Source organism: Juglans regia, chromosome 3 (assembly GCF_001411555.2).
Source record: "Juglans regia cultivar Chandler chromosome 3, Walnut 2.0, whole genome shotgun sequence".
Taxonomy (NCBI): Eukaryota; Viridiplantae; Streptophyta; class Magnoliopsida; order Fagales; family Juglandaceae; genus Juglans; species Juglans regia.
This window is the reverse complement of record NC_049903.1, coordinates 7,249,611-7,263,217: the sequence shown is the minus strand read 5'-3', so window position 1 is coordinate 7,263,217 and position 13,607 is coordinate 7,249,611. Positions and strand designations below refer to the sequence as shown.

Below are 13,607 nucleotides of genomic sequence, written 5' to 3'. Positions count from 1 at the left end.
AAAAAAGGCACATAGAAAAATATAAGTGTCACATACACAAAAAACAAAAAGATTATATAAAAATAAATTTACAACTTGATGTAATTTTATGTGATTAATTATATCTACTTTATAATAAAAATAATTTAATAATCTAACGTACCACGTCAAATCACGTCAATTTGTAGATTACTTTTATGTAATTCATTTGTGGCTAGAGTATTTCTCGTAAAATAATTTTGTTTTGCCATATTGCAAAGTAGTAGGGCAATCAGTAGTAAACCACTTTAAGCTCGAAAAATCGAAATTATGTAAGAACTGATTCAATGAATCAGGCAATTCAACAAATTAAATCGAAAAATTCATGACAATTATGGATCAGTTATTTCAATATTGACAAAAAGTATTAAAAGTCATAGAATGCAATTCAAGCATTTGATATAATGTATAAAAGAGTATAAAAGATACATTCATTTACCAGTTTCAATAAAAATATAATATGAATCTAAATAATTTCAATAAACATGTCATGTATGTATTTAATCTCAATTGTAGACATTTTTTTGTCTTGTATACAAGAAGATAAATATCATTAAGTTATAAGCACATAGCAAATATAGTATCATATGCACAACCATAGATTTAATACAAACACTCATTCATCTCCTAAATTTATTGTTTAACTAAAGAAAATAAATAACTACATGTTATATATTTTAATTTGTTTCTATTCTTATTAAATATAATGATGAAAAAGTTAATATATGCTTAGTTTTATCATATTTTTGCACAATAAATTTAAAAAAACTTAGTTGTCTAGACAATTCAAAATTAAATACATTTTTGAATAGGTTGGAATCGGCCTCAAACTGGCTAGAATCTGTCTTAATCGGCCTAAATAAGTCAATTTAAGTGGTTTAATGAATGACTCAAAAAGTTCACTAAAATCAGTTCGGTTTATGACCAATTCAATTTAAATCAGCTAAATAAACCTAAATCGAACTATTTTTTCGAACCTTGGACCTTATGATTAGAGCATGTTGGATATTATAAGAATTCTCAAAATTTCTTATATTAATTCTCAAACATTACTTCAACACAAAATATTTATCAGTTTTAAATTTCTAACTTTTTATTATCTAATCATTACCTAAGGATTATTCAAACATAAAAATTCATACAACTTTTAAAAATTTAAAAATAAAACACAAAAATCAATACAATTTTTATAAATTTCAAAATAAAAATAATATAAAAATATAATTTTCAAATAATTTTTAATTTTATAATATCTGTATTTAATTTTTTTTTCATTTATCAAAACACAATAAAATATATTAATTTAAATTATTTTATTATTATTTACAAAACTAAGGTGCGATTTAAATAATAAAATGAAACGAGATAATTTTAAATAAAAGTTGAAAGTTGAATAAAATATTATTATAATATTATTTTTATATTATTATTAATTTAAAATTTTAAAAAAATTAAATTATTTATTATATTATATATAAAAATTTTAAAAAATTATAATTATAAAATAAAATAAGCTAAAATGAAATAATTTTCCCATACAAACGGGGTTAAGAGAGGAAACAACACTGCTGCCTACTGGAAACCTTCCCTGCTTCCACGGATAGCCATCGGAGTATACAGACGAGAAAATTATTTTTCTATTTGTTTTCGCTCAGCAGAGATCCGCCAATGTTACAAACGGTAGTTGCCACGCGCGCGCTCTCTCTTCTCTCTCTCAAATTTTACTCCACGTTCCTTTCGTTTTAACTCTGTCGGAGAAAACTCTGTTTCCTTGGGCGAGTAAATAGGCAAAAGAAGCCTTCACACAAAAAGGTTCTGTGTTCGCTTCTTTCTGTTAGCGAGCCTTCGTTTTTGCTCAGGAAACCCGCTTGGTTTTGGTCGTCTCTGCGTTTTTGGTACACGGGTACGTGAAATTTTTGGTTGGTTTTTATGATCATGTGGCTGAAACAGAGCCTCTCTTCAAGCTGACCCCACTTGGAATTTCAGTGTCAGAGTAATACATACTGAATTCTTTGTCTGTTTCCCCTTTATGTTCTTTGCATGTGAGGTGTGCCTGAACTATTCTATCCTCAGTTAGATTTCTGAGTTTTATTTTGGGGGTTTTCCGTAAGTAACTTACCAGAAAAAATGATACTTTGAATTGAAGTATCAAGCTTAGTCTTTTGGTTCGTTTTCAGCTTGTCTTGGTGGTCTTAGTCATAACTTGAATATTTAATTTGGTCCTTCTCTTTCAACTTTAGTTGCTGTCATTTTTTGTTGGTCAATCTGGGCGTTAAAGAACTGAGACTAATTTCTTGTAATTGGGTTTGAATTGTCTGTTTTTGGTTCGAATTTATGGTTCTACATTCGTTATTAGTCTAACTTGCATCTCGGTTCTCTGTTAGATTTTATTGGTGGGTAAAACTCTTAGTTGGATTGAATATAGATTTCAAGTGAAGATCAAAGTTGAAATTTTCGGGTTTAAGTCATTTCCTGCTATTTCCGATTGGTTTGGTTTTAGGACTTTTGAGTCTTGGTGCTAGCTTCGGAGTGAGAGATTGAACAAAGGGGACATCATAGAGGGTAGGCGGTGAGAGCTGCAGAATCACTGAACCGAGTTTCAAATGGCTTCAAGAACGGAGATGGATGAAGACAGCGATAACAACAAAGGTAGCATGTGGGTGTTGGATCAGAAACTTGATCAGCCTATGGATGAGGAGGCTGGAAGGCTTAGAAATATGTACAGAGAAAAGGTACGGGCAACTTTTTTTTCAAGATTCTCTCTCACATAGTAGCATTCAGACTTGAATGTTAAAGTAGAACATCTTGTTAATGGCATTATACCTTTTTGGGATGAGCTGTTTTAAATGCCAAGTTGTAATCCACCTTAGATTTCCAATTAGATAGCCCTTGGATTTATTGGATCTTTTATGCTCCAGTTAGTTATGATCTTTATGCCTTGAGAAGCCAGAAAAGAATCTTTGGAATTACTGTATGTGTGTTATTTCTGGATGTAGGCTTGACTGTTACTATTCTAAGCTATATGATTAAAATAATGGCTTAATATGGGAGATCCAGCCTATACCAAGTGCATGCATGCTGCAGTGAGATATATAGTCGAAGTAATTGAACAATACGAGATTTATACATACCATGCACATGCTTTTAAATTTTCCTTACTTATAAAAAAGCCTATACAAAATATTGTCTGGAGTAAATTGACAGATATTGGAGGATGTTCTAGCTGTTGGTATTCCATATTCATTTTCTTTTCTGATAAAGGTTTCGATTCTTTTAGAAATTCTCTACGCTATTGCTTCTGCGGCTTGCATTTCAAAGTCTTGGGGTGGTTTATGGAGACTTGGGCACCTCTCCCTTGTATGTTTTCTACAATACATTTCCAAGTGGAGAAGTTAATGATCCTGAAGATGTGGTCGGAGCCCTTTCCTTAATTATATACTCACTTACTCTTATTCCACTCCTCAAGTATGTTTTCGTTGTATGTAGAGCAAATGACAATGGTCAAGGTATCCAATCTCAACTTATTTATTTTCCTCAGTGAATGTTTTTATTTAAGCACTAGTAAATTGGATAAAGGAAATGCTAGTAGTACATATATTTTTTTGATAAGTAAGTACATTTTTTTTCATATGCTGGCCAATTATTTCCTTTTGTCTCTAACCCAATAATAGACCACTATGAATCCGATGTGGATGCATTTATGTCTATATCTTTTTTGTTTTGTAATTGACCTTCCAGTAAAAAGAACAGAGATGTAACTGCCATAACTTTAACTATTTTTCCTGTGCCGCATGTGCCGGGGGGGGTTGAGATGTGTTCTATGTAACTGATGAAGTAGATTTATGACCATGATTATTGCCTGTTTCCTTTATGGTAACTGGTGCAAGTTTTATTTCAGTCACTCCGCATATTACTTAACTTGTGAAGGAACCTGTGGTTAAAATGTTATGTTAAACGTAATGTATGCTGGGATGCATACAAAATCTGTAAACAAGGGACATCGGATTTTATATCACTCCTGAATTAAGATTAACCATTATTTTCTTACTATCTTCTTACAGCCACTTTGACAGGTGAAAGAAATCTGTTGTAATGACTTTACAAGTTGAATTTCTGGCGAGAAAGAATTTAATGAAGTCCTTAGTTGTGGGAGATTAAAATATAGACTGAAAATATTGATATTGGAGAAAAAAAACTTTATTAAATAGGGTGTATTCTAACTATGCTGATTTATGCCTGAATTTATTGATTATGTATTCTTGTTTGATTTTTCGTGCAACCTTTTGAACTGAGGTGACTGTGATATGTCTCCTTAAGTTTATTTCTTTCTTCAAAACGTCAAACCACCCTTCTTGTCTTCTGAGGCTATATAAGCAAACTGAACCAATTATTTGGTAACCCATTTGTATTATTCAATTTAGATTAGAATTTGCTAGGTTTTTGACACTCATGTCCTATTTTGTATGGAAATTATTAAAAATGAATTTTTTTACTATATATTCAATAATTTTAACTGCATGCCACCCATAGTTGTATGCTGCAATTTGATATTATTTGCATTGTTCACACTGATTGGGCATATTATTCTATTTTTAGGTCAATGAGGTGCCATTAAGTTCCCTGAAATTTTTTCTCTATGTGGTGAAGGTGGAACATTTGCTCTTTATTCGTTGCTTTGTCGACATGCAAAAATAAAAACTATACCTAACCAACACCGAACTGATGAGCAGCTAACAACATATAGTCGTTCTACTTTTCATGAACACTCATTTGCTGCAAAAACAAAGAGGTGGTTGGAGAAATATGCATTTAGGAAAAATGCGCTTCTTATTCTTGTCCTTGTTGGCACTTGCATGGTGATTGGGGATGGGATTCTAACTCCAGCCATATCAGGTATACCTTACGTGATGCTGGAATTATGTATTTGTTTGTATTTGTGTTTGCTTTCTACCTGTCTTCCTGAGTAGTCTGCCTTTTTTCCTTCTCACATATAATTAGTGCACACTTGTTATAAAATATAATTGCAAATTGCTATTTCAACTAAGACTTCAGATGGCCAATGGGGAGAGAAGATGATTCAAAATAATTCTGTCACACATAGGAAACATAATGCTTACATGGTTCAGCACATAGGCTTTACATCCATGAGCATAGATGATCATGCAGAATTTCCTTTGATAAAAGATGAAGTACAGTGATGATGAGAGATGCTCAAAAACCCTAGCTCCCAGTACACCCAAAGCCTTGCTACATAATTGCTTGCATTCTACACAAGGCATATACACCAACATCACACTGTGTAATTGAGCTAAAACAATATGAGCCCAAATTTAAGTCACCTATCATATGCAAAAACTTGAATGACCCCCTGCAACCAGAGCTGGAATTAGATGAATTACAAGGAATTGTGGTTTCACATGTTGCTGAAATTGGAGAGATAGCATGTGATATCTCGCATATCACTTAACAGTGTGAAGAAATCAAGGTTTCATTTTATTCCAATGACACAACTTGAGTCAGGGGCCTTTCCTGGAGTAACCACCTATTTCAGTCCACTTTCTGCTTTACCTTGAGACACGAAATATATTTTATTACAGTGAATGAGTTGCAGAGTAACAGGAAAGTTAGAAGAAATTGGCTGGATGAAACCATCACCATCTTTTTGAGATTTACGCGGTTATTCTAGTAGTCCTGTTTGTTGTTCTTTACCTGTGCTTTGCCTATGTGCAGAATATGTTAATATATTTTTTTCTAGGGTATTTTCTTCTAGAAACTATTTAATATGATTAACTATATGATTTTTACAGTTTTATCATCTGTTGGCGGAATCAAGGTAGTCCAGCCTGGCATGAGTAATGGTATTGTATCACTCCTCAAGCTATACATCTTCTGTAGTTGCTTCTTCTTGTCAGAATATATATTCTTTCGCCATTAATTTAAAATTATGTCTTTAACAACCGCTTTGTTTTGTATGGTGCAGGAGTGGTTGTGCTTATTGCTGTTATAATATTAATAGGATTGTTTAGCCTGCAACACTATGGTACAGATAGAGTTGGTTGGCTCTTTGCTCCTATTGTTCTGCTTTGGTTTCTCTTAATTGGAGGTATTGGCATATTCAACATCTGGAAATATGATAGTAGTGTTCTGAAAGCCTTTTCGCCTCTGCATATATTCTATTATTTTAAAAGGAGAGGAAAAGAGGGCTGGGTCTCCCTTGGAGGTATTATGCTTAGTATAACAGGTAGACTTTCTATTATCTCAGTCAAATCTATTTTTTTTAAGCCAATAGGTCATTTAAATTATGTAATTGTGACAACCCAAGAAAAGTGTTAGCCACATCTATACTTGTACTCCAAAAGGACAAGTCAAGGTTATAATTAAAGTTTTTTAAGGTTTTTTAGAGAAAACCCTAAGGAAGTAAAACCCTAAGGACGCCGGCACCACCTAGCCGGCGAGTGACCTCTCACCGTCGCCACAGACAAAGCCGACGGGCCCGGGCGACTTACCTGAGGGCCGTCCGGCGTTGGCCCAGAGGAGAGAGAAAACACTACGAAGCGCAAAAGAACCAGATCTGCCGCCACCCACCCTGTGCCGGCGAGACTCTGCGCCGTCGGCACAGATAAAGCCGACGGACCTCGGCGACTACGCTGAGGGCCGTCCGGCGTCGGTTCATCCTCCGGCGACGTTGATATCGCTGTTTTTGCATCTCAGAGCATTCCGGCGACCTCCCGAACTCTGTTGGGCGTGCCGTCGACCCTGAAGGCTCCGGCGAGTGCTCCGGCGTCTTCTGTGAGCACGTTTTGCAGCATCTCTGCAGTGCTTGCAGTGAGCACGAACTGTTCGTAGTGCTTGCAGTTCCCAAAGGTTTTAGATTCATCTCTGAGATGATGAATGGTTGTTGAGGAAGGAGAGTGGGTCAGTATGGGTTCTTCTATGGAGCTGGTTATAGAATCTAAATCCTTTACTTTGGTAAAGGAGGGGAGCATGTTGGCCATTACTGAAAGGAGTCGAAGGGTGATATCTAAGTTGGTTCTGGGTTCGACAACAGTGCAGTGGCTGACTAAGGCCATAGAAGCGTGTACTAAGGATAAGAAACAAGATTTTTTCTCCACTGTTCGGGAAGGTCGACGTAGTTTCACAGCGCATCGGTGCTCGAATGCTCGAGGACGTTATATGGCGGTGGAGGAGTATGGTGGTGGGGGGAGGAGGAATTTTATTTTCATTCCTGAAGAGGGGGGCAGTGGTTGGAGAACGATGGGGGAGGTGCTGCGACATTTTTCCTTCGGTAAGAGAGGGAGTGACGGCTTGGAAGGACAAGGTGGTGTGGTAGGGAGGGAGAACTTGGAGAAAGACCCAAGTACATCCCCGGTGGCGAGGCAATCCTATGCGGCAGCTCTAAAGACTGGACATGCTTCGGGGGATCAGAGAGTGGAGGGTTTGCCAATCACACCTCAAGACCAGCTTCTCGAAATGCACAAGTCTCTAAAGGAGATGGAAACCCAACTTGTCGAGTTGAAGATAGCAATAACTCTCATGTCTACGAAAATAGATCGGCTTTCAGCTGGAGGCAACAGGGTGGTAAGAAACATGATAGGCCCAAATCCTTTAAGCTTAGAAAAAAGAAAACGGAAAATCGGATTCGGCCCTGTCCCTATAACCAGAGCCAGGAGAGTATGGCGGGTCAAAAGGAAATCTGGGTTATTTGAGGTGGGGTCTACATCGGGTATTGGCATAGAGACATCAATAATGGAATGTCATTCACCTCGTGCTACACAGGATAGATCGGAGTTGAAGGAAAAAGGTGTACTGCCGAGGTCTGAAGGAGAAGTAGGATCCGCCATTATCCCAGAGGTGAAGGGACTTATTGTCACCCCAGAATCTTCAATGGGAACCCCGGTACCATTGGAGAGAACCAATGGAGTTATTGGAGAACCAATGGGTTTGGAATTGGTGCCTTGTGTAGAGGATTGTCTAAAGTCGGGAGTGCAGGTTGATGGGGACATTGTGGCTCCCCTGGTCTCTCTTCCTACAATAGCAGATTGGATCCTGCCTAAAGTTAACGAGATTCAGCAATTCGTGGGAATTTCACATGGAGGATGTGAAGACAAATTTAACGAACTAATTACTACGATTGAGGCAAGCCGCACACTTGAAACCAAATCAAGCTTCAAGAAAAGCAGGGAGTTACAGCGTCTCTTTTCGACAATCAATTACGATGCTAAGGGTGGTAGTTCAACTAGAGGGAAGTCTAAAGGGAGGGTATTGTGAAGACAGGTATCAAGGTGTTGGGGTTGGTGTTCGGGTAGAGTTTTAGTTCTACGGGAAACAAGGTTTGGGGTCGGGTCTGATGTACTTTGGGTTAGTTTTTTATGGGCTTGTTGGGTCATTAGGGGCTTGTTGGGTCATTTTGGGTAAGGTGTTTTCTTGTTTACACTCAGTGTAACTGGTTTCTCCTTTTGATATATACAATATTTTTACTTATCAAAAAAAAAATTAAAGTTTTTTGAAATCCAAGTCTCCCAATAGTAAAGAACCAATGTGGGATTACACACTTATTCACCACTATTTTAATTCACCCACGCAATATGGGATAACCTATTCAGGGAGGTACAATCTTCCACATTTAAATCCCCAACATCCTCTTCAAGGCCCATGTCACACTGTAGTTCCGTAGTGCAACATGGTGTTACTAGAGTGGGGAAATTGTTATGCCTGGAATTCGTTAAGTCCCACATTGGGTTGCACAGATGTGATAATGTTACAAGAGTATCAAGTCTGGCATTAGTTCCTTACTAAGTGGCACTAGGCATTGTAAATGACTTTAACTTCAATTATAACCTTGACTTGTTCTAGTGGAATGGTAGCACTTTTCTCGGGCGTGGGACTTTACCAATTTGGGACGTTACAATAATATTTGACGATTTTGGATTCTGATCACTATATATGAATTGTTACAGGTACGGAGGCGCTTTTTGCTGACTTAGCTCATTTTCCTGTTTCCGCCATACAGATTGCTTTCACCATGGTTGTCTTTCCTTGCCTTCTTTTAGCATATTCTGGTCAAGCAGCCTACATAATGGATAATAAAACTCATGTTCGTGATGCATTTTATCTTTCTATTCCAGGTTTGTTGTCTGTACTGAACCTTTCTTAGGGCAAAATGTTTATCAATTATATCAACAGTAAGCTACCTAACATGTGAATGTGCTGTGCTCATTTTACCTTTAACAAGGTTGAGTTGCTAAAGAGTGAGCCTGTCGCAATGCTTTAGCCTTGCTCTTCTCCAACGTTTGTATGTATGATGTCAATTAACTGTTTAATATGGCAAGGGTTTTTTAAACATTTCTATAATGTGGATACACTGTTTAATATGGCAAGGGTTTTTTAAACATTTCTATGATGTGGATACACTGTTTAATATGGCAAGGGTTTTTTAAACATTTCTATGATGTGGATACACTGTTTAATATGGCAAGGGTTTTTCTGATAGATACTGATTCAGTCCTGTTCTTCAGGGAGCATATACTGGCCAGTGTTTCTTATTGCAACCGCAGCCGCTATAGTTGCAAGTCAGGCAACCATATCTGCAACATTCTCCATAATTAAGCAGGCTCTTGCACTTGGCTGTTTTCCAAGAGTCAAAATTGTACATACATCCAAGAAGTTCCTTGGCCAAATCTATGTTCCAGATATTAATTGGATCCTTATGATTCTTTGCATTGCTGTGACTGCTGGATTCAAAAATCAAAGCCAAATTGGAAATGCTTATGGTAAGTTCATCTTGTGTTTAATTTTGGCGTTTGTTTCACCCATGTTTCACTTTGTCCAATATTTGTCTGCTAGGAAATATTACAATGGACTAACAGCATCAGTATATGTTATGTGGTTCTAGTATAAAATCCTACATGAACACAAAGATGTTGTCTTTTATTCATATATCTTGGGTAAAAGCATTTCTTTCTCTCTTCCTGTAATGTGGTTCTTAACTTTCAAAATCAGAGGTGGCTGGGAATCTCCAGACTGGACAGCTGTGAATAAGCTCATCAATTCCAACTTTGTTCTAATTTGTTCTGCATTAGTCTGAGAGTTTTCTCTCTTTATAAGCCGTTAAGATTTAGACACTCTTTATTAGAGTATGTTTGCAAAGAGTTTTTTTTATAAGTAAAAGAAACTTTATTAATGAGAATGAAATAGGGGTTTCCCAAGTACACAAGGAGTATGCAAAAGAAAACACCTAATTGCTTAAGAAAGTTATTGAGAGCTTGAGAAAAATTCTTGAGATCTGTTTTATGTTTGTGATTATAAGTGGTGGATGCGTTGAAAAGATGTTTGGAAATTATTTTTGAAACGTGTGTATTAATGTTTATGAAAGTGGTGTATTTTTTTGGTACTGTGAAAGTGGTGGGGTCCACTAATGATTTGATGAAACTTTTTGTGGTGAGATGAAAAATTCTTTTGGTGGTTAAAGGTATTTGTATTGAAAGCTGTAAAAATCTGGCATTTTTTCGTTAGAAAAAATAATTTGCATTTCAGGGTTAGATCCGTTAATTCTGTTTTGATTCTCATTTTGCAAGCCCTTGTGCAATATTGTTTATGTTTGAAACTCAATGGTACTGAAAGTGAAAAACTTATATATTGTCGGTACATTTGTAAGTATAATTGGTTTTCTTATTTCTAAGCCAATTATCATTCCTTTAGGAATGGAAATGAACATTCCTATTCTTTTATTCTGTGACAACACATGATGTCTTGATTGGAGTTAGATTAAAATTCCTAAAATACCTCAGCTCAAAAATTGTTTTCCAGAAAAACCACCCAATTTATTTTTTAAATTTAAGAAGTAATAACAATAACATGATGACCCGACTACAAAACAAACCAACGGGGGTGGTCAGACACCCTTGAAGTTTTTTATTCTTTTTTTTTTTTTAAATTTGTTTTGAAAAAAGAAAGGTCTATTTTAAATTTTATTCCAGTGCCTCGGGAATAACTCTTCCTCTGAAAAATTTCCTCATCATAAAATATAACCAAACTATGGAATATGACTACCTATTCCATTTTAGGCATCTATTCCTCGTAACAAAAGTACTCTAAATGTACTTGCAGTTTGAATAATTTATATATTAGTGTGTTTGTAGTGTTTTGTGCTTATTAGATTGAGCGTCAGTTGTATGTAGAATGGGTGATTGGACAAGAATGAAAATAAAAGGAGCCATGCCCTTTATTGCATAGAACATGACTTGAGTTCTGATGGGGGCATTACTGTCGTTTCAATATAGTGGGTTTCTTTTCAAGAATATAATGTCATTTTATAGGAGTACATTTCTTTTAACTACAGAAAAAGGAATGCTTCATAGTCTCATATTTGGTGTTTATGGCGATAGTAATGGAATTAAATCATTGACACTGTCCATCTTTTCTAGATACTTATTTTCTTTAGCATTTTGCTGCAATGGACAATTTGGGTAAGTGCGACGAATAGTTTAGATTGGTCCCCTAGTTTAGAAGTGAAGCTGTTAACTTTCGGCTGACGGGTTTGGGCATTTGGGTCGGTTCAAGCTCAACTAAATCTGAATCAATTACTTCCTGTGAACTTGGGCTATGCCTTTTACTTTCAATGAAGTTTTACTTTTACTTATATAAAAAAAAAATCTGAATCAAATTGCCAGTGCAATTGAGGAAATAGTGTGGGTCCATGCTCAACCAACCTTGTCAAGTTGCCAGTGGTTTGGGGGCAGCTTCTTTTCCTTGTTAATTAATAAACTCGTGTTATATATTTACGTGCTAGTAAAATGGGCACAGAAAGCACCATAAGTGTGTGATAATGTCATTTTCCCATGTTTGCACATAAATGTAAAGAGCCTTGTTCCATCTTAGGTTAGAAATTTAATTTTCTCCTTGATATATGTACTTCCATAGATTTACGGGGCCTCAGTAAACGCACCCATTCTGTGAAAAACATAAAATATATCATATATCGAAAACCATATATTAACTGATTTATATTCATTTCCCTTTCAAAAGTATCTATAAAACTTTTTAAACTGTCCAAAGATTTTCTTTGAGAAAAACGAATCTATTGGCTACAATATCAATTTGTTTACGAAATTCCTGAATTATTCTGGAAATTTTATGCTAAATTGTGTTTAACATTTATGTGTCCCTGCAGGAACGGCAGTTGTAATAGTCATGTTAGTAACCACATTCCTCATGATTTTAATCATGTTGTTAGTGTGGCGCTGCCACTGGATCCTTGTCCTAATCTTCACCGTCTTATCGCTGGTTGTTGAGTTTACTTATTTTTCTGCTGTACTCGTCAAGGTTAATCAAGGAGGGTGGGTTCCCCTTGTAATAGCAGCAGCCTTTCTTCTCATCATGTATGTTTGGCACTATGGTACAGTGAAACGCTACCAGTTTGAAATGCACAGTAAGGTTTCAATGGCGTGGATTCTCGGGCTTGGTCCCAGTTTAGGACTGGTCCGGGTCCCTGGGATTGGACTGGTATACACTGAGCTAGCAAGTGGGGTTCCCCATATCTTTTCCCACTTCATCACAAATCTACCTGCCACTCACTCTGTTGTTGTCTTTGTCTGTGTGAAGTATCTCCCTGTCTACACTGTCCGAGAAGAAGAAAGATTTCTTGTTAAAAGGATTGGTCCCAAGAATTTTCACATGTTCCGCTGTGTAGCGAGATATGGTTATAAAGATCTACACAAGAAAGACGATGACTTTGAGAACAAACTGTTCGATTGCCTTTTCTTGTTTGTCCGGCTTGAATCCATGATGGAAGGGTGTTCAGACTCTGATGAGTATAGTCTCTATGGCCAGCAAACCCATCAGTCTGGAGATGGTCCAATAGGCAACAATGGCAACTCAAGTTCTTCCAACATCGACCCGACCATGTCATCAGTGGACTCGATTGTTCCGGTTAGATCCCCATTGCATGGAAACAGTACCATTGGTTCATCAGGTCAGGCAAGTGCCCAGACTGAGATTGATGAGTTAGAGTTTTTGAAGAGCTGTAGAGATGCTGGGGTGGTTCACATTCTGGGGAATACGGTGGTGAGAGCAAGGAGGGATTCAAAATTCTACAAGAAGATCGCTATTGATTATATATATGCATTTCTTAGGAAAATATGCAGGGAGAACAGTGTTATATTCAATATTCCTCATGAGAGTCTTTTGAATGTTGGACAGATTTTCTTTGTATGATGCTTTGGTGGCAATATATACAGTAAAATTGATTTCGTTCCTACGATGAAACTGTAAATGTGGGTTCCTTTTTCATTTTTTGCCTACTTATGTGAGCATTGTTGGGTATTTTATAATTTATATATTAAAAAAGTCTGATATGAAGCGAACTGGGTGGTGAACAAATCTACATGCAAAATTGGAAGAAAAAGGTCAGGGCTGGCCTTTCCCTTTATCACTTCACTTGTACGATTTTATTTTCTTTCACTTAATAGTAAAATTTGATTCGATATAAAAAATTATATTAATAATAAGATTTAATTTGAAAAATTTTATCTTTCAACTCTAATTATTTCACGAGGTAATTTACTAAATGTGGTACACATAGGTTTGAGAAT

The 13,607-nt window shown here is 36.3% G+C and overlaps 1 protein-coding gene across 4 annotated transcripts; it reads left to right on the top strand.

The window, feature by feature from the left end:
* The first annotated feature begins 1,604 nt into the window (after positions 1-1,604).
* On the top strand, positions 1,605-13,305 carry LOC108996174 (potassium transporter 10-like). 4 transcript variants are annotated; one of them, XM_018971940.2, is made up of 9 exons: positions 1,605-1,921; positions 2,519-2,750; positions 3,296-3,524; positions 4,666-4,911; positions 5,826-5,876; positions 5,999-6,259; positions 8,976-9,143; positions 9,534-9,788; positions 12,188-13,305. In XM_018971940.2, the coding sequence occupies exons 2-9, from the start codon at positions 2,622-2,624 to the stop codon at positions 13,228-13,230; spliced, it is 2,382 nt and encodes a 793-aa protein (XP_018827485.1). In that variant the 5' UTR covers positions 1,605-1,921; positions 2,519-2,621; the 3' UTR covers positions 13,231-13,305. The 4 variants fall into 4 exon arrangements, with proteins under 4 accessions (XP_018827485.1, XP_018827486.1, XP_018827483.1 ...); XM_018971941.2 differs by lacking the exon at positions 1,605-1,921 and adding an exon at positions 2,062-2,124; XM_018971938.2 differs by lacking the exon at positions 1,605-1,921 and having other exon boundaries at positions 2,137-2,750.
* Positions 13,306-13,607: the final 302 nt, after the last annotated feature.

Bases quoted from the DNA above. Each gene is read 5' to 3' on its own strand.
- LOC108996174 (XM_018971940.2), top strand. From the start codon at position 2,622: ATGGCTTCAAGAACGGAGATGGATGAAGACAGCGATAACAACAAAGGT. The intron at 3,525-4,665 runs GTATCCAATCTC...TATGTGGTGAAG, and splicing joins AGCAAATGACAATGGTCAAG to GTGGAACATTTGCTCTTTAT. The intron at 9,144-9,533 runs GTTTGTTGTCTG...CCTGTTCTTCAG, and splicing joins ATTTTATCTTTCTATTCCAG to GGAGCATATACTGGCCAGTG.